This window comes from Lonchura striata, chromosome 1 (assembly GCF_050655825.1).
Source record: "Lonchura striata isolate lonStrDom1 chromosome 1, ASM5065582v1, whole genome shotgun sequence".
Classification (NCBI taxonomy): domain Eukaryota; kingdom Metazoa; phylum Chordata; class Aves; order Passeriformes; family Estrildidae; genus Lonchura; species Lonchura striata.
Window position 1 is genome coordinate 33,014,232 of NC_140703.1, and position 20,051 is coordinate 33,034,282.

Consider the following 20,051-nt stretch of genomic DNA (forward strand, 5'->3'; position numbering starts at 1 on the left):
CTTAATCCTGGTGATCACATAAAGATGGAGAAAAGGTGGAAGAATGTTTATCTTTTCTGATAAGGAGGTTGTAACTCTTTATGGGCCCCAAGTCACTGTCATCTCTGTGTGAAGAGTTTCTTGATTATCTCATCTCTTGCTGGAGCTAGTAAAAAAAATCCTACATTGCAGAGTTTCTATTTCAACATTATGTTGTAACCTAAAACTATATTTAACACATTACTTAAGATAATTAATACAGCATAACTTTCTAACATTACACATATAATTTTCATTGTAACATTTGCAAAAAGCCAGTCATAGAATATGCATTTTTCACATACATCAAGCCCTGGCCTCCCGGGCAGAAGAAAAACATTGAGGAACCAGAGGGGATTTGGTGGAGTCCCCCTGCAAAGGGCAGGGGATGGGGGCACTTGCCCTTCCAGGAGAGGCTGAGTGAACAGGCTTTCCTTGACCTATAGAGAAGGTGTCTAAGTGGATCTTAGTGCAAAACTGCAGTTTTCCACTACATAAAAGCAATAAAGACACAGCCAAACTCTCCTCGATGCACAGAGAGAAAACAAGGTAACACACACATGCTGCAATGAGGGAAATTCCAACAGGATAGAAGGAAAAAGTCCCCCCTGACAATGGTGCTGTGCTGGAACCTGGAGAGGCTGTTACCTCCATCCTGGGAGACACTGAGAACTTTCCTCTGAGCTGTCAGATCCAGTCTTGGAGTTAGCCATGCTGCAAACGTGGTGTGGTTCTAGAAACCTCTGGGGGGGCCTCTCTAATGCCCTCAAAAATCTGTCTTTCCACAGGATCCAACTCCCTTTCCCCTGCATTCAGCTATGCAAGTTGCCACCTTTTAAATGTTCCTGCTTCTAAATGATCTGACACTTCTGGCGTACATGGCACAGTAAATTATGAAGTGCTACTCTGTTGTCTGGAAAAATGTATCTCAAGGGAGATTATTTAACACACTGAAGGAGGACCAGAGTGATCTCCTGGAACAGATGCTTTATTTTCAAATTCTCTATCATGCTGAAGAGACAGCTTAAGCTTTTGGTATCTTATTTTTAACCTTTTTTTTCTTCCTCCTAGGGGCTTCCTCCACTTCTGGCGAACTGAATGCTAACAGGCATCACCACCATGCTTTCAAGCTCAGTCTGTGCATCAATACAAGACCAGAAAAGCCAGTCCCTGTCAGTCTTTTCTTCTGCAGCCTTGCTAAGTTTCTTGCTGCCACCAGAGAAGACTCCTATCATTGTCTGGGCATTGCTAAGTATTGAACAGAACAGAAGGAGAACATGAGAAGCCATCAGGAGGCTTGGATGATGCTCTCATTATGTAGAGACCAGGACATTCTGGTCTTTACAGACCTTTTTGGGAGTCCAGTGGGGATGGAGACCATGCCCCATAATCAGGTGTTCCACATCTGCAGATTCTGCAATCATATTCTGCAAGTGTCCTCTTGAGAGGCCAGCTTGTAACATTTTTCATGCTCTGATCTGTTCCAAAGAAGTAATCAGCCATGCATTCTTGCTTTCATAATTTCTTATGAAGATTACTTTTATGGCTACATGTGGATATTTCAGAATATATTTCCTATTATTAAAATATTTATGCAATACTGTAATAATACTTAATTTTAATGTTTTATTTATGAGTGTAAACTTTATTTATTACTGTAAAACCAGTGTAATAAAAGAGAAGATGTCAACACTGTGGAAACTTTGCTTTTCTTGTTCAGCTCCTTGGTAGACAACCTTCCCTTGTAATTCCACACTCTGGAGACATAGGTGTTCATTGCAAATGGGGAAACAAAGTAAAAAGGTCTCTGCTTTTCCAGCTGGAAACACAGAGTGGAATGGTGAAGTAGGAGATATTGAAAGCTCTGAGCTCTCTCTACTGGAAGAAGGCAAAAAGAAGGTGCAGGTGTGTTGGGTTTTGCAGCAGTTTTGAATTTGAACAGCAAATAATTTAGATAATCTGAATGAATCGTGTGGGGAGCTCCATGTGTCATGATTCCCAACCTCTTCAAGCAGGAGACCCACTGTGTGATCCCACTGGAAATGTGCTGATGCTGGGATCCACAACATGCACAAATGATAACTTGAAGAACAAGACAGGGGCTGGTGGGAACTGTGCCTATCTCTTTGAGTTTACTTATGCTTATAGCATCCTTTGGCCATGCCAAAATCTCCAGATGTTTAGCAGATTATTGAGACAGCCAGAAAAGCTGCAGGCTGAGGAAGCAGCTCCAGTCCCCACAGTGTGGGAGTGTATCTAAGTTTGAGCACAGCTGGCTGGGAAGTGTCTCCTACATTAGTCAAATAAAACAAATCCTGACAATGTATAGCACAGCTAAAGTTTTCTTCTCCCTGTCCAGGGCCTCATACTGGATGTCACATGCTGGCTTTCTGGAGATTATAGTGTTTACTCCTTGTTTCCTTCAGGAGCAATCAAATCACTTGATCAGCATGCAGCTTAGTACAGCAGGGTCCATAACCATTTTCATGCCCAGTGCTCAGCCCTTTCCACTGAAGGCCACAGGACAAACTTTCTCTGGTCTGCTTGGAAGCTTGCCAGTTCCAAGTCAGCCCAGTGAAGTTTTTCACACTAGTCTTGTCTGCCAGAGTGAATTTGCAATCTGCTGTATCTCTGCTGTGCCCCTACTGGCATGTGAAGCCTAGAGGTGGGTCTGCCACACTGGTAGCCTTTCAAGGTAACCACAGAAGGCAGCTGGTCTGCTCTCATCTTCTTCTGGCCCTCTGGGCTGGTAAAAACATTGTGCCAGCTTGTAGAGTGGGATAGTTCTTAAGTGTGAATTAATGACAAGGTTATAGTGAGGACACATCAACACCCTCCCTGAGCTGGAACTTGGGTGCAACAGCAGCAGCAGCAATGGAGTTTTAGCAGTATCTGATGTGGGCTTGGAAGCCTCAGGAGAAACCTGCCTAAGACAGAAGTGTGTGAGAGGTTTAAAAGCCAAAGTCAGAGCCTTCAGAGTACTTGCCACCTTTTGGTGCCTCCCCATTCGCTTCGACCTCTGTGCTTGCAGCAGCTCACTTTCTCCTTCCCCAGCAGGGGCTCTGCTCCCCATTGCTCACATTGTCTGAACGAGGGGGTCTCTTCTCTGCCAAGTCCCTTCGTGTTTCTTCTGTGAACTGAATCCAACTTCCGTCACTGTGAATATTTTACACATATGTGATGAAATAATGACATTTCTGCTCAAAGGAACGCTAAAGGGTCAGCACCAGGGAGACCTGAAAAATGCACTCAAAGACAACGCTGGACACAAATATATCTAGGCTGAAAACTCCCTGAAGGGACAAGTAGCAAGGGAGATTCCATGACCCTGAAACCCCATTCTATCCTGATTTCCAAGTACTGGCACGTAGGAGAGGAAGAGAAAGCAGGGAGGGAGAAGACATGCTTGTGTTTGCAAAGGTCTGGAGTGTGCCTTTGCATTGTTTTATGGTAATCTGTTTCTCATTATGCAAAGTCCAAGGACACCGTGTACTGACCTGGAGTAATGCTGTGTGCAGCTGTGGGAATGATGTCAGTGTCCTGCTCTTCTGTGGACACGTTCTGGGGGTTGTTCAGAGACAGGCTTTGGGAGATGTTTGCAGCATGGATCAACATCCCTTCAAGGCAACACCTTCAGCAGGGTGGCAGAGACCTCCGAGCACCAGGAGATGGCAGCCATGCCCAGTTGTCCACACCAGTTGCCATCCCATTTTTCCCGTTTCCTCTCTCATCAAAGACAGATCTGTTACAGCTACCTGGATGTGCCTGTGTTCAGAGCTCATGGCTGCAAACCATGGAGTGTTGATCAAGTGAGACTGGGGTTTTCAGCGAGCACCAAGGCCCCTGGTCTGGCTGTTCCCCACAGTTTAGGGAGGAAATGCTCTCCCAGAAATCACAAGCCCCCATTTCCCACAGCTCAGGCAGCTGGAACTGGAGGTATATTTGCCACAGTCTTCTCGAGAGCTTAACTTCTGCCCAGGTGCATATAAAGGAGAGAGACACCTAGAATAGCACATCCACAATCTCCTTAAGGCTGTAAAGATAAGTGGTTCTCAAAAATATATAATCAGTAGTGAAATGTTCACTATCTAAACAATCTCCAAAGCAAGAACAATATCTTGGGTTAATAAAGTAATGTTACTGCATAGCAGTCACCCTCCAGGGAGATACTCTTGGCAGAGACACCTTAAGCGTTTGAGGCTGAATTAATTTAGAAAGCCAAATTAATGAATGTCTTGTAACAAACAATATGAATTGGTATTTGTGAAGTACTGCAGTTAAAACAATCTTGGGAGTAAAAGAATTAAATTCCTATAGCTTAATCACATGGATTAACTCTAGAATCCACTTTGAACTTAATCAGATTTATGTTCAGAAGAATCTAAACATAGGATGTATTCTTACTATAGTTCATGATTCTTTGCATTTACTCATTAAATTTTTTCTTCTACTACCATGTCACCTGTTGTCATGTTTCAATAAGTATCTTCAACTTGTTGTTAGTCAGAATTTAAGTAAAAGATGGTATCTCAACTCCATTTTAAGAAAATGTGAATTTTTTCTAACAATTTCACTGAGAAGGACAATGCTGCTGTTGAAGGACAATTTCACTGACAAGGCCAATATCAAAAGTTGAAAGATGAAGAATCTTTGCTTCTCTTCTTGTTTTGTGAAACATATTGGGTCAACCCTTTTGTGTCCAGTGTGGTCAGTTATGAGTCATGGATGGGAACAATAGGCTGGCCAGCAATAAAAGAAGCATCTCAAATAACTTCAGAGATTTTTTGGTAGCATGTTCAAAGTACTAATTTATCTGCCTTGATCTACTGGGTGACATTGTCAATAGCTTCAAAGCTACAACAAGAAGTATGAAGACATTTTAATATTTTCAGGTTGTACCTCCAGAAATCAGAAAGAAGAGATGACACATCAATCCTCTGTGTCTAATTTACCCTCTTCACCCACATGATACCAAAAAAATTACAAAACCAGATGCTTGTTTGTCAGACCTTTATTTATATAAATAATATGCACCATATAAAAAAAATATACAACACCATGCTTGCAAATTAATGCTTTGCAAGGATCTGTCATTGCTATTCCTGGTCAAAATTCCTCAAGCTGAGAGTGCCTCGGGAGCCTGAAGTTGTAGGAAGTTTGTGATGCACCTGGCTGTGACCTCTGCCAGCAGGAGGAGGAGCAGGGCTCTCCGCTGTCCTCCTGCAGCTGGCCTAGCACCAGAGGAGGTGTTCTGAGGAGCCTCCAGCCTTACCCAGAAAGAAGATGGAGCAGAGAACTTGCAGCAATCATTAAGGAAATGGCAGAGCACGCCCAGAGTGTGGGACACACTTAGCCTTGTCAAAGCCTCAAGAGGTTAGATTGGAGAGGGCAATCCAGCTGTCATTTAGCTGGTGGGAAGGTGGTGGTGAGCAGGCATGTACTGTGAACCTGCATCTTCAGCTTGTAAAAGCTGTGTCCACTATATCAGGAGCTAATGAGGTCCCCTAGTGGAAGCAGAGTGATTGCCAGGCAGGAGGATGGCTTGATTTTTGCCCCTACAGAAGATATCTATTTGCAGGCCAAAGAGCTTTGCATATGCCAGGATTTTTTTTCTGCCAACTCTCAGTACAGTCACCAACTAGACATTGCTGGCCATATTATGGGCAGTAAAAGACTTGGAAAACCAGAAGACTGTGGGACTGTAAAGGTGCCTCCAGCAGAGGCAGCTGGCTGGGGACGGAGCATATTGCATGTCTGGTCTAGGGGGAAATGCTCAGTGGATGAAGAGCACTCAACACAGTGAGAACTGTGGTGCTCTGCATGTAATCCACTTAGATACACCTGCTGGCTTCACGTGAGGTTTTCAAGCTGAGCTACCTGGGCTGTCAAGGACTCATTTCAACACTCTCAGCTGAGCTTTCCAGTGGCTGGCCAACTTTGCTGTTGGTACATAGGCTGTATCACTTCAGTTGTGATGGTTTTTGACTTCCTACCAACATCCAGAAGGACAAATAAACCATTTCACAGGGGAGGACACGGAGCCGTTGAGCATAGTACAGCTCTAAGAGCCAAAAAATGTGCTCCCTGAAGCCTTCATGAAATGTGCAGGCCAGTGCAATGCCAGTGAGAACACAGTCACACAAACAGCTTTGCAGGCTGTCTGCTCCCACGTGGGCAAGGCTAAACCCAGAGCTCTGTTCAGTGGATCACCTGGATTAGCTCTGCAGGGACTGAAGGGAGGTAAATCACTCTCTGGCAATGTCACCACAGTCCTGCCTATTCCCAGTTAGCAATGGATTAGGTGTGAGCCTGGAGAAGGTGTCTTCACAAGATCAGCCTAATTCTCATTGGAAACAAAAAGGATAGTCTTATCTCTAGACACAGGGCTGGAAGGAAGAGCCATGTAAGGAGAGAAGAGGAGAAAGATCTGTTATAAGGGAGAGAGTTGGGAATCAAAGAGCAAGTGTTTGCAAAGTCTTCTGAGTGCTGATAATTTTCACTTCAAAGTCCCAGAATTTTAAAGGCATCTCGTAAATCATCTACTTCATACAGTGGCTGCAGGACAAAATATAAATGGTAGGTCAGTTGTCAAGTGAGCAGGAACCCATGAAAATATGAGGTAGGAATGGCAGGAGGTGGGATGAGACATGGAAGAAGGGGAAGTGAAAAAGGAGAGGAGAGATTAAAAAAGTTGGGGGAAGAGGCATAAGGGATCTGGAAGATGAAGACATATGAGTGAATGAAATGGCAGATGGCAGGGATGAGCAGCAAGAGCAAGAGAGGCATTACAGTGAGGAAGAGAGGAATAAGCTGAGGGAAGAGGCACTGGAAGAAGAAGGAGAATTGGCCCTTACCATGAGGATTCGTCGAAGTTTCCTGGCAAGATGGACAGAGTTTTCATGCAGCCCTTCCCAGCCTTTGAATGTCTGTTCCCTGTTCTCCACAAATGTGTTCCAGCAGTAGAAGAAATCTGTGCAATGTACAGGGTGCTCAATTGGACACTGACCTCTCTTAGGATCACTAAATCATCACACTCTGCATCATCTTCTCTGGCTCCTTGCCCTACCTTCTCCCCCTCTCCTGGGTCTCACCAACACCCCTTAGTTCTCCATCATCTCTTCCCTGCCTACACAGCTCACCTTTGAAGGTCATGATGGCAATTTGTGCCCCGGCCTTGTGCAGGCGCCTCAGCCCCTCGGGCTCTGCCTTGCGGTCCTCGCAGAAGTAGAGGCGGGCCATGAAGATGCGGAGGGTGAGGTTGGGGTAGGAGCGCAGGAAGCTGGCGATGTGCTGGGAGCAGTCGTAGCAGGGGCTCCAGGAGGTGAACCAGGTGATTCGGTAGCAGTGTCCCGGGTCCAGGTCCCAGGCTGCGATGTAGCGCAGGAAGAGCACCTCCACGTGACAGCCCATCTTTGGGACACCGGGAGAGACGGGGAGAGGCGTCAAGAGGTGGGCAGGGAGCAGGGTGTAAGAGGGGCAAGGAGGGAGGGCTGGCATGGATGGGGTGTGAGGGAGGAGAAACAAGGTGCTGGGAGTGCTCTTGGGTCAGCATACACGGTGACAAGGCACGGTAGTACTTAAGGGCTAGGGAAGCACTGGTGGGCGCTGGTGTGGGGGGATGTACGAACGGGATGGGGGAGAGCTAAGCAGGAAGGTAGGTAGACTGGAAAAGCAGCAGGGAGTGTGGATGTCTCGCTGGTAACTCGCCCCGGGGTAGCACAAAGTACAGCTTTACTGCATCCCTCAAACAGCGTGTACCAGCACAGTGCCCAGGTGTGCCTCAGTTGCTGCCACAGCCCTCTGCTCCCTGCTGCCCCGGCACACTGGAGCTGCAGGCACCTCAGAACAGGATTCAAGCTGTTCCCTCACCTGGTTGCGCAGGTATCCAAAGTCCAGGGAGCAGGAGGTGGCACTATTCCGGCGCTTCACCACATAGCACAGGTAGGTTTCACGGCGGCCCTTGGCCTTGCGCAGGTTCCTGAAGTTGTAGAGGAAGAGTCTCCTTTGCATGAGGATGCTGCAGGACAAGAGAAGAGAGAATTTACATTTACTGCAGCCAGCAGTTTACCATGTCTCTGTTGAGGGCTCAGCACCAAAAATATCCTCTTCACATCCAAGCCTCTCTGTACGAGAAAAGTGTTAGTAATTTGCATGAAATGTTCTAGGGAAAGGATGCAGACGTGACTCTGGGGATGAAGCAGGTGACCTTGTGAGTGGAAATGGTATGTGAATTAATAGTGATTAGTCAAACAGCAACTATGGCTGGGCAGAGTGTGAAAATATCTGAAAATATCCATAACATGGACACCAATGAGGGAGAAGTATGAAGGCATCGGAGAAGACCTGTGAAGATGAGAGGGTGCGCAGTTCAGCCATCAAGAGATGTCATTTTTGCTATATGAACCCAGAAAATCCACTGGGGCAAGGGATAGATCAAATTAGAATCTCTCCAGAGAAGACTGGACTGAATGTCTTCCAAGCACCGACTAAAAGAAGAGCAGCATTGAGAGTGTGCAGGACCAGGGAAAGATGCTATCCAGTAGCTGATGGAATATATAAAGGGTAGGCATGCTACAAGTACAAGACACAAGTACCATTTCCACTGCAGACAGACATCAAGACTGGCATGGGCCTGCTCCCATGCCCAGGGATCATGCTGGGGAGAGGCAGCAGGAGCACAGGGAGGGTGTAAGGTAGTCATGAGCCATATCTAACAGCCTTACTGCCAAGTGGAGGGACACAGGCAGCTGGGTTCATTGAGGTGAGATACCTCCCCCGCAGCAATGCAAAACAGAAGTGAATAGGTTAAAAATAATCACGTCCTTTGTCATCCTTTCCCACTCTTAGGCTGATGTTCAGCCCAAAGATGGGGTAAGTTTAAGAGATACTGAGCTTTGTTTTCTGGAGGATCTCCAGTGAAGTGTAGAAAAGGGGAATTTGGGTTTATTAGGAATTTAAATCTTAGAGTCTAGGCAATGTATACACCCTTCATCTGTTTTCTAATGTCACCACAAAGCTTGAGCACTACAGAGCACTTAACGACCAGCTAACAGGCATCCTCTCTGCCCCTCCAGGAGCTTCTGTTCCTTGTGCACCCAGACACATGGCCACTGCATCACAGGTACTCATTCATACAGTCATGCACATCCTCTTGCCTTTTGCTACCTAGTGATGTGCTTTGAACTTGTGTGTCACTCCCTACTGCTCCTCACCTGCATCAGACATTCTCCCTCAGGCAGCCTTACTCCCCTGATTGTCCCACAGACAGGAAAGCGACTCTTTCCTGCCCTGTATCCCTCAGCCTGCAGTGCAAAAATACCTGCTCACAGAGAAAGAGGAAGCACACACATATTCTGTTATGCCATGCTTTATACTGACAGGCTCCTGCAGAAGCACATCACATTAAAACATGTCTTCTGTTAGAAGAAAGTCCACAGAGAAGACTGCACACACTCAGGAGGGTAAAGCATCCCCAATAAGTATCTCATCAAGCCCAACATGAGTCTGCGGCTGTTCCTGGAGGTCTGTCCCATAAGCAGTGCTGCAGTCCTGCTCTGTTGGGCTTGCAGGCTGTGTCAGGAGTAGATCTGGGCTGATCCCACTGCATTTCATCTCCCCTTTCTCTGGCTGTTCATGTTGTGTGCATGTTTCCATACCCACTGCATGTTCTTCATCTTTCTCACACTTAGAGCTGACTCACTCCCTACCACCTTGGAGTCACCCGATTTCCCTGCCTTTGTACAAGCACAAATGAACACCTGTGTATATTCCTAACACACACCCTCACACACACATTGGTCTCCCATAAAATTATCAACCAATGGTTCACTGCAGTTTTCTAAGTCTTTGATGTGTTATTGCAGGAATATGGAAAGGACTGTGCCTGATAACAGAGGTGATCTGTCTGTGATGACAGATCCTCAGGTTGTCCAGAAAGGATAACCCAGAAAATTGCTCAGGTGTGATAGGCCAGAGGCTTGCAAAGCACTTACCTGGGGTGTGCCACAACTGCAGAAAACAAAGTAGAGCCTTGTGCACAAGGCAATTGCTTGCTGAAGAAACATATAAGCCAGGTGAAAAACAATGACAATTATGTTGATGTTTCATTAAAACCTATAAGGAAAAATGCTATTTATCACATCAGAAACATAAGGGAAAACAGACTTTCCCTTTTCTATTTTTTTAAGTTTTGGGCAAAACTATTTGCTTTCAAAATGTTTCTGATTCTTATAATTGTCTCTTTCCTCATCTCATTCAATTTTTTCTATTCAATGTTTTTGACCCTGCAGAGTCACATGTGGATGCAAATAAGAGTGAAGAACAAGAAATGACCCCAAACCACAGAAAAATAAAGTTATGATCACTTAGATTATTTTTCAGTTTCAGAACAAATTGAAGACAATTTCAATCACAGAAGACATTTGTTCAAATAGAAATGTTCATTAACATCAGCTCTTTTTCTCCCTTTCCTCTGGAGTTCACCATCCCAGGTTTTCTTTTCCCAGGAAGGATTTCAGAATATGGCTGGTGCAAACAGAATAATGAAAGAACAGATGTTGTGTGGAGCAACTGAGCAGATGTCTGTCTAGGTGTAAACTGCTGGATACACATGCAACACCTATGGCTATAGCATAGCTCAAGGGAAAGCAGCAAGGACACAGGAGCTGTGATTACATCTGGGCACTGAAGAAGCAGCCTGAGCAGAGATCTTCTCAACAAATAAAGATTCATAAAATCAGAGTGAAGCCCCCTGAGTGTGTGCATAGTATGCCATTGTGGAGAGTGATTAGTCATAATAAGCTCACAGACTAATTGCAGTGCAAGTAGAGGATTGAGGGGCTTAAGCAGCAGATAGCATCTGACTGTTCATCCTTCTGTTATCATCCTTTGTTTCTAGAAAAGAAAAACAATGAAAGGAACAGAGAATAGCCACAAGAAAGAAATTACAGAAAGGGAAAAGAGTACAGGTGGTAGACAGTCAAAGAGAAAGAAAAACAGAGACACAGAGATGCAAGTTGTAGAGAGCAGGACAGGCAGGTAGTTAGATCAGTGAGTCCGATGTGGAAAGGGAAAGGGATGGTCAACACCAGAGGGAAAGCAAGTTAATTCTGACAGAAAGACTCATTTCTTATAGGAAAAAGAAACTAGAGGCACTCATTTTACCTGTCCATGACTCCTAGGGTCTCTCTCAGGTGATGGGATTACAGGGAGGTTATCTTGCAGACTCTGTCTGTGCAGCCCTCTGACCTGATGTACAGAAATGTACAGGACTGGTCTGTGTGTTCCCTCCCCATTCACCCCTATCTGGCTTTTATCAGGGTGTTGGTTGAGGGAGGAGTTAGAAGGGTCTCTGGAGCTTCAGGAGCTGAAGAGAAAAGTGTTGAGATGCAAAGGGGCATCAGTTCTGAAAGATGCTCAGCACCCATTGGTCACCACCCCCCCTTGCACTGCCTACCGCTCCCCCCACCTGCAAAATTATTCTGAAATAATATCAACAGCATAACAAGGCAGGAAACATTGTCTAGTGGTTAGAGGGGGGCCTGAGAACTTGTGTACCACTAGTGTGAATGTGGGCAAAACCACACCATCCCTCCGGGCTTCGCATCACGCAGCTGTGCAGGGACGGTGGGGACCATGCCCTGCTCCATTGCAGAGGCAGCTCTGTGCAGCAACCTGGAGCCACCCTGCTGGAAGGAGCTCAGGGAGCACCAGCTCGTGGGCAGACTTTCCCCACTCCTCTGGGATCCCCTGAACAGCTTGGCAGCCTGGAGCAACACCGAAGCTGAAGATGAGAGTGAGAGGGACTCAGCTCCCAGGCTCAGTGGGAAGTGGATGGCCTCACCTTGGCACCTGAACGTTGCCGTGGGTGTCTGAGCCCTGTCAACACGCCAGGAGGGTGGCAGACCTGCAGTGCAAAGCTGCACACGAAGCACCAGTGGGGAGTGACTCTGAGCCTGATCCTGCTCTTCCAGGTGGTACGGCACCAGCACCACTGGCACCAGCTCTGGCGGTGGCAGGGTGGCAGTCAGGGCCCCTGCTAAGGTCTGCGCTGTCCCAGCCAGGCTGGCACTCTGGTGTACACACTTTGCTCTGCCAGCACTGCTTGGGGCTGCCCAGGCTGTGCTCCTGCCCTGGCACCCATCCCCTGTGCAGGGCTGAAGGGCAGCCTTGGGCTGGCCAGGGTGCAAGGAGGCAGCCAGGGGACGTTCTGCTCCCTCTCTGCCCCAAGCAGGGCTTTTGTTTACCTCACGCTACGGTAGTTCTTCATTTTTTCTCTGCTTGATTTACTTTCCTTATTGATTTTACTGGTTTTCAGAATGCTAAGGCTTTGTGAAACCAGTATATGCAAAAACAGGCAAAGGAGAGATGAGTTGTCAGAACAGAGCAAACGCTCTAGCCCTGCAGTTGGAGAGGACTTGTTTTGGAGAGCAGAGCATGGCATACTTCAGGAAAAGGAGGAGCACTCCAGCAAAGCTCAGGCATGGGCTATCCTACTCCTGAGGGAAATGCCTGGGTAGGACACATGCTCAATGAACACACATTTTGGCAGCTGCACTGGTCTCAAGAGCTGTGGCAATTATCCTCCTTGAAGATCTGGCTCCTAGTGTTTGACCAAAGCAAGAAGAGACTGAAATCCTCGAGAATCCCTGTCCTACTTAACAGAGCCTAAGAGAGCACTCTGGCTAATGAAACAGCTGTCCCCTTTCAGCCTTTGCTCTAGTAGCACCTTGTGACAAATCTCATAGGGCAGACCAACACAGCACACTATAATATACTGGATTTTCTTTTAATAGTTCAAAGAGCACATTTGTTACGCAGGACATCAAAAAAAGAGAAAAGCACAAACAAAAAGCAAAACCCCCTGGGAATCTACTTCTTGGAGATCACAACTGTTTGTGTTTCATTCAATAAATCAAAGTAAATTCACCTTTATTCTTGTGCTGATTCTCAATTTTCATAGCCAAAAGATTGCAGAAATTTTAATATAAATTTTCTACTTTGAAAGGAACCAAGACATATCTCTAAGGCCAGCCTGGTGTTTCCCATAAATTTAATTGGTGCAAAATTATTTTCTCAAAGGTTTTACATGTCAAGTCTCATAAAACGTATAACTAAATCCTTTCTCTGGTCCTGCCTGTAAGTGGAATTCATCTTTCCATGTTTAAAACATGCTCTTTCCCCTAAATGTTGAGAGTTTCTTTGCTCTCCATGGAGATAAAAAAGAAAGAATGGATGAACAAACAGATGAATTATAGTTAGTGGCCAGGCTCTCAAGTGCTTAGACTGGTAGCTTCTTTCACATGTGAGGTGCAAGTGGACAAAGCCAGTGGTAGAGATTCCTCTGCCTCTCTCTCTAATCTCCAGAGCAGAAGCCCTGGTGTGGATGTGCTTTAATGTCTTGTAGTAAGTCTAGGGGATGTTTCAAGAGGGACCTTCTGTTCCTATGCAGTTCTGCCTAAAACAGGAGCTGCACTCTCTTGTCACAGCAAGGTTTTGCTCATTAGCAGAGGTCACCCTTGTTCTGGTTAAAAAAAAAAAAAAAAAAAAAGAGTTTGGAAAATCGTGGAAAGGTTGTTGATCCCTGATCTGGTTGCTTTTCCAGCTTTCTCCCTGGCTGTAAATTGCCATATCTGTTACATCTGTCAAGCATATGCTGGGAGCTAACACACAAGGGGATATGCTGACCACTTCAGTTTTCTGTCCTTTCTGCCCAATGAAAACCTATTTGGAGATGGAAGAGGAAAATACTGAGTATGTCTCCATCACTGTTTCTGATCAAAGCTGGGTCAGTTAAAGGCTGGTGGGGAAGGCTGGAGAGGGTCCCTGTGCTGCTGTGTTTAGAGTGTTATCTAGCAAGAGGTACTGCTCCAGCTTTTTGGGATCATGGAAGAATGTTCTAGCATCCATTCAGGTTTCTTGTGCTCAGGGTTTTATTTTCGTCTTGGAGTGAAAACAGAGAAATAACTGCTGGCTGAAGAGCAGTGGTCAGGTGCAAGGTGGGCTGAAAGGAGGAATGCCACCCTTACTTTTACGAAAGATACAGAAAGCAAATTACCAAGAAATTAGACAGCAAAAATGCAGTGAATAATTTAAATTATCTAGCCTCAAAGCAGAGGAGAGGTTGCTTGTTTAGTCAACAGGAAGTCATGTGTTGCTGCATACCATTATAAATATATGTATTTTTTCCATTCACCTTTTGCTCAGAAATCACCTTTTGAAAGTAGCGCCTCTGGCACCAGTTGGTTGGTTTTGCACTGAACACAAGAAACACAGACACCTGCTTCCCCTGGCCTCAAGAGAAAACCTCAAACAGAAAAACTTTCTCTGCTCCACAAGTGCTGATGCACCACAGCCACTGACTTGCACAGAGATGCTGAGCAGGGGGAATGGTGGAGCTCCTTGCAGTTAGGCACTGGCAGATAAATAAGCTGTTATGCTTATTTATTATAAGCACATAGAATATGTTCACTTAATATGAGCATATAGCTGACACTATATATCAAAATGCTTATTTATTCCATACACCTTGCACTCTGTTCACTCCACAAAGATTCTTCACCTCACCTTATTTAGAATGACAGACCCAACACAAAGGTAGTGCTCTTGCTCAGACACCTCTGCTGGGACTACCACTCCCATTACTCCAGTCCTGGGTGCAAAAAACCCCTCCACACTAGATGTAGAGCAGCTTACTGTTAGGACATGGGGCAGAGAGCCTTGTCCCTAGAGCTGCCAACTCATCCTGTGGTGCAGCAGTGGATGCTCTGCCTGGGGAGAAGGTTTCAGCCACTGGTTTACACAGCAGTGATTTTTGCGGAATGTGCAGCACCACAGAGATATATAAAAGCTGTGAGGATGTGTGTGAGGTCTGCCTGGGGTGGACTTCACCAGAGAGGGATGGTGTGGTGGTGGGGTTTGCAAATGCAAAGCTAAAGCACTGTGGGGTGAGTGTCACGGAGGCTGCATCTAAATTAGACAAGAGCGGAGATCCCAGGTTATGAGAGGGAAGAGGGAAGTAAAAAAGGCAGGAGTTCAGGACGTGTGGGAGGGTGAGTTTACAAAACTTGGACTGCTGCATGCTTCAGGATTATCAATGCTACCACTGATGCAGAATTGAGGGCATCTGGTTGCTGGGTGTGCACTAAGGTTATATGTTATTGCATGTTTTACTAGTAATTCAGCTTTCCAGGCTTGCACTGCAAAATCTTTACCTGGAGACTTGAGCTGCAGTTTATTTTTGTTTCACTGTTGAGCTTGTTTTGGTGCTGGGGGATGAGGCAAATTAGGGTGAAACTATTGAATTGAGTGTACATTTTTTAACCGCAGCCCTGTGAGTGCTTCTCATTCCTGCCCTGAAGATCTCTGCCAGCCCAGCCCAGGGCTTCTTACAGGAACGAATAATCTTTAATTCTGGCCCTGTGACCCCATGATTATTTTGTCTCCCTGCCTGTTTTAGTACCCTCCACCATGTCTCTAGGCCACTTCCAGCCCTTGCCACCAGAGACTGACACCTTCTGGGATCACTAGCAGGAAGGTAGGAAAGGGGCTAGATTGTGTTGAGGAGTTTGGGACCTAGTGAATGGCTTCCCCATCATGATTGCAGATAAAAAATGTGACCAAAATCCACATACTTATGCTAAATGTCCTCTAGTGTGTTCTCTGGCTTGAGGCCATGACACAGTTGGGAGCTTACCTCATTTATGCTAAGAGAAACAGCTTATCTGATGAAAGCAGAACTGCCCTCCCATGTTGAGAGCTGTGGGGCAAGGCACCTACCAGAGCTGCTGGCACCCTGCTGTTTCCCACTGCAGTGCCTGCAGCATCAGCCTCCAGCATGCCCTGCCCATCTCACTTGGCTCCTGACTCTGTGCTGACCTGGAGAGCTCCTTCTGTGTGCTCAGGGAGCTGCAGGCTCTGTTCCAGTGTTACTGCACCCTCCTATAGCTCAGCCCCCTGTTTTTTGAACACCCTGATTCAAATCAGATTTTCCCCCTCCTCAATGGAAGTCACTGGCTCTATATCTCTGCAATCTGCTAGCCACAGGGAGAAACTCGGTTTTGTACTGCTGTTTTTCACAGTGAGGCTCACCTTCTAGCTGTGGTTATGGTTTTGCAAACCAGTGTTGCCTGTGATTAGCTCGTGTTTGTGCAGTCCTGCAGCTCGTGCTACTCAGTGCAAAAGGAGCTTGCACCTGGGGCCCGGGTGGTAAATCCTGACTTTAACTTCCCTGTTGTCTTTGGAGAAGTGCTCTGTTGGAGAGACTGAGACAGAAGTCTTGGGAGTTCAGTAAGAAATCGCATGTTGGATGTTCCTTGGCTGTCAGTCGTGTACTGAGTACCTTGCAGTTGTACAAGGTTTCCTTGGCTGGAAGTCCTCATGAGCATCTCTTGACCTTGCACTCACATACACCGCCAGGGAATTCCATTTTGCCCAGTCTGTGCTCAACATGGGGACATCAGGTCTACTCCTCTCTTCTATAATTTTTGTGCAGGTACGGGTAAGGCACAGGTAAATTTACTTAAGGGTGGCTAGCTTGGTCCTGTTCCAATTTGGAAAACAGGGAACAAGCAAAGCTTTTAGATTGGAGAGGCAAAAATCTACTGTGGAGCAGTGCCCCTGGGGACTTTCAGGGAACAGAAATGACAAAGAGGTTTGAAGAGTCTACAAAGAGTTCAGACACCTTTCCTAAGCTAAACCAATGAGGGACTACAAAGAGAGCAGCTGATGGACAGTGGAACCAAGAGAGACGGTGTGTGATGACAGCGCTGGGCACACGCAGGGCTGATGAGAAAATCACCACAGCACAGAAAGTCTCAGGAGCAGCTACACCCACGCTGCACCAGGCAGAAAAGAAATGCTTCTGAAGGTGCCAAGAAGGCAGCAAAGACCAACACCCACCTGGCCCTTGAGTGGCACTGCCAAGGAGCCCCGATTAGCTCAGGCTGTGAAGGAAGTCCCAAGGAAAGTCAAGATGGCCAAGAAATAGCTACAGGACATGAAAATTGACAGACCAAAAGAGGCAAAGATCCAGCTAAGGGCAAAACAGTGAAACCCAAGGCTACCAAACCCAAGGCAGAGAAATTGAAAGTGATCTCAGAGTGAGAAGGTGGTGAACAAAAAGTAGATGCAGTGTGAGCATAGAAAAAGTGGCCTGCTGCAGGGACACAGACTGCAAATCTTTTAATTGAACCACTGATATTTTTTTTTGTCATATTTTGCATTTTTTAACACAATTTCTCCAAAGGAAGAGAATTTATTTCAACAATTTTAATGCCTTGTTTTGCAATTAAACTTGTGCTTTGTATTAATTAAAAGTTTCTTCTTGTTGTTTTCTTCAGTTGACTGCAGCAATATTTATAAGAGTTTGCTCAGAGATGCACAGCAAAAAGCACAGAGACATTAGATGAAAGATGCAATAAAGGAATTTCTAATCTGACGTCAGGAAACTATTCCCCATCTTAAGAATGGAGCAATATTAGAACAAATTGTGGATTCTCCATCCCCTGCTGAATTTTTCAAAATTCATTTGGACAAGGCCCTGAGCAATCTGAGCAGCTTTGAAGTTAGCTCTGGATGTTAACTTTCAATGTAAGTTTACCTGTGATCTTGACTGGGAACATATACTATCTCAATAGCCACATTTATTTTTAAAAATGCACGGCTTAACCTACATTTATTCTTATATTTAAGCAGGTGAGATCTGATGTATCTTATTAGTTGGACACATTGAATTACATATGCTTCTCTAGCACCTTCTTTGCTAATTTGTGACCAGCTGTATTTGTATGGAAATTGCAACCTTAGTAAAATGCCCCAAACTGCATTCTGATAGATTATTCATTAAATGAATGGAATGCTTTTCACAATTCACTTTTTAAAGATATTTCAGCATACTAGCAACAAGCACATACTGTTTGTATTTTAACTGATACAATTCACATTATTGAACATGTTTTTGAAAGAATAATTTACATTAATAGTAAATTTAGACAATCGAATACCTTTGTGGTATTCCCCACACATTTTTAACTAACATTTTTTAAGGGACTAAAATCCAGCTCTGTATTTTGTGGGAGTTTATTCCAACTTGCTGCATTACAGGTTCTAAGGATGGCAGGAACAGAGAGCAAAAAGCAATGTGCTAAAGATCACAGAGCAGGGGGTGAAGAGATTCAGAACTGGAATTCAGATTTCCTGTGCCCCAGTCAAGCAGCTGCTCACAACTGGACAAATGGACAAATGTACACTGTCAAACAATGTCACCATGTGGTGTCAGGGGTCAATACTACAGGATTGTGTACTTCTATACCTCCAGAAAAAAAATACCCAAACAATAATAATAATAATTAAAAAAAAAAAAAAAAAAAAAAGCTAAAATCCCTTTTGGTTTCAACCCAGCTATTCTCTGACGAGTAGAGGAGCTCTCTTTGGGTGGGTGGCAAGGACCAGTCCCCCTTTGTGAAGGACAAGCCACACAGCAGCCAGCAGTACATCCCTGAGGGATCCTTCCAGGCTGAGATGCCCAATGTCAATGCTCTTTGACCACGCTGTGGGTTCTTGCAGACAGGATTTGGGCAACAACTTTGAGGAGCTTCTAGGTGACATGTCAGCTGCTTCAACAGCCTTCCCATGCTTGTTAGCTCCACATGCCCAGCAGTGAGGCGCTGCTTCACTGGGGAGCAGACATCTGAGCATTGGCTTTAACCAGCAGCCTTCAAACTGGTCACACAGATCGGTACCGGGGAGCTGTGACAGCAAGAGGAGAAAGAACAGCCAGTGTGGGAAGTGACCGCAGGGCATCTAACAACTCCTCCAGGTCAGGAGAGGTTGTGAAAATCAGCCACAAATGCAGAATCATGCTTCTAAAAACAGGGCTCTGTCAGCTTTCTTTGTGGCTAACCCAGCTGTATGAGCAGCACACCTACTTGGAGGCGTGTTTAAAACCACTTCCCTGGCTTGTAAGAGAAACTGATATCCAGATATCATGGCAATTCAGGTTGAAGTGGCAGGGAAGATAAATCTGGGTATGGGACAAGTGTCAATGAAGTGTGGGCTGACTCTGGTGTAAGGGAGAAGGAAGAATAAGCTGAATTACAAACACTTGATGGCATATGTTGTGCTTGGCTCGCACAGCCAGGGGAAAGAGCCAGTGCAGGAGCACTGCAAAGGCTGAGTTGATGAGACAGGGCAGGGTCTGGCCTGTGTTGGTTGGAGCAGTGTCTCCAGCCACTGGGGCTGAGGCTGTACCCATTACAGCAGTCCGAGATCAGCACACCACAGCTTCAGCAGGAAGGGAAGTACAGGAGAGTGTTGTGCAATAACCTGCATTGTGTGGTTTAGTCCTGAAGATCTATGGAGCACTCTCAGAGGCAGCTTAATGAGAAATTTGGCCCACAGCCACTTTTGTTCTAGGAATACCATCAAAATGCAGACTTGACTGCTTGCACACGAAGACACTGCTCAGAGTCCCCCACATCTTAGTGCTTCATCTTTTCAACCAAAATATGATGTAAAGTCAATGCCTGATGAAACTATGAAAAAATCAGGAAATCAATGAAAAGGAAATTTTCCTAATCCTTTTGACCTAGATGTGTAATTTTTAATGTGGTCTCTCAGTTATTCCCATTATTGAGTTAAATGGTTGTAGTGAACAAGTTCTTCTCTGCTTATGTGATATTTATTACAGCTTTTCTCTTATTTCAGCCATCTTGCCATTTTATTTGGAGATGTTAATTCTACACCAGAAAGTCATGGCATATGCACAGTAAAAAGATGTGTCCTCAGCACAAATTTCATGGGCTGGGAGGAGTTATCCCTGTGTTTAGCAGCTACCAATAGTCAGGAAAATCTAGCACAACTACCCATGGTAAAAAAAAATGCTGGAGAAAATGTTCTGTTTCTCTAGAAAAATAAAAAAGAATTCCCAGGAAGACCTGTGATTCATGAGTGAGAGGAGGGTGACAGCAGAAGACTAGGCTAGCAGGGAGTAAAAGGTTATAAATTATAGACTCAATATGCAATCAAGTCTCCCC

At 45.4% G+C, this 20,051-nt stretch overlaps 1 protein-coding gene across 2 annotated transcripts; it reads right to left on the reverse strand.

Moving 5' to 3' along the window:
- Positions 1-909: 909 nt before the first annotated feature.
- Positions 910-19,956, reverse strand: AICDA (activation induced cytidine deaminase). 2 transcript variants are annotated; one of them, XM_085573850.1, is made up of 5 exons: positions 11,182-19,956; positions 7,888-8,035; positions 7,158-7,428; positions 6,873-6,988; positions 910-6,573 (listed from the first exon to the last, which is right to left on the reverse strand). In XM_085573850.1, exons 1-5 carry the CDS (start codon positions 11,187-11,189, stop codon positions 6,520-6,522), a joined length of 597 nt encoding a protein of 198 aa, XP_085429976.1. In that variant the 5' UTR covers positions 11,190-19,956; the 3' UTR covers positions 910-6,519. The 2 variants fall into 2 exon arrangements, with proteins under 2 accessions (XP_085429976.1, XP_085429975.1); XM_085573849.1 differs by having other exon boundaries at positions 910-6,988.
- Positions 19,957-20,051: the final 95 nt, after the last annotated feature.

Coding starts and splice junctions, on each gene's coding strand:
- AICDA (XM_085573849.1), bottom strand. Junction 7,429..7,887: donor TTGGATACCTGCGCAACCAG/GTGAGGGAACAG, acceptor GGTGTCCCAAAG/ATGGGCTGTCACGTGGAGGT. Junction 6,989..7,157: donor TGCCATCATGACCTTCAAAG/GTGAGCTGTGTA, acceptor TACATTGCACAG/ATTTCTTCTACTGCTGGAAC.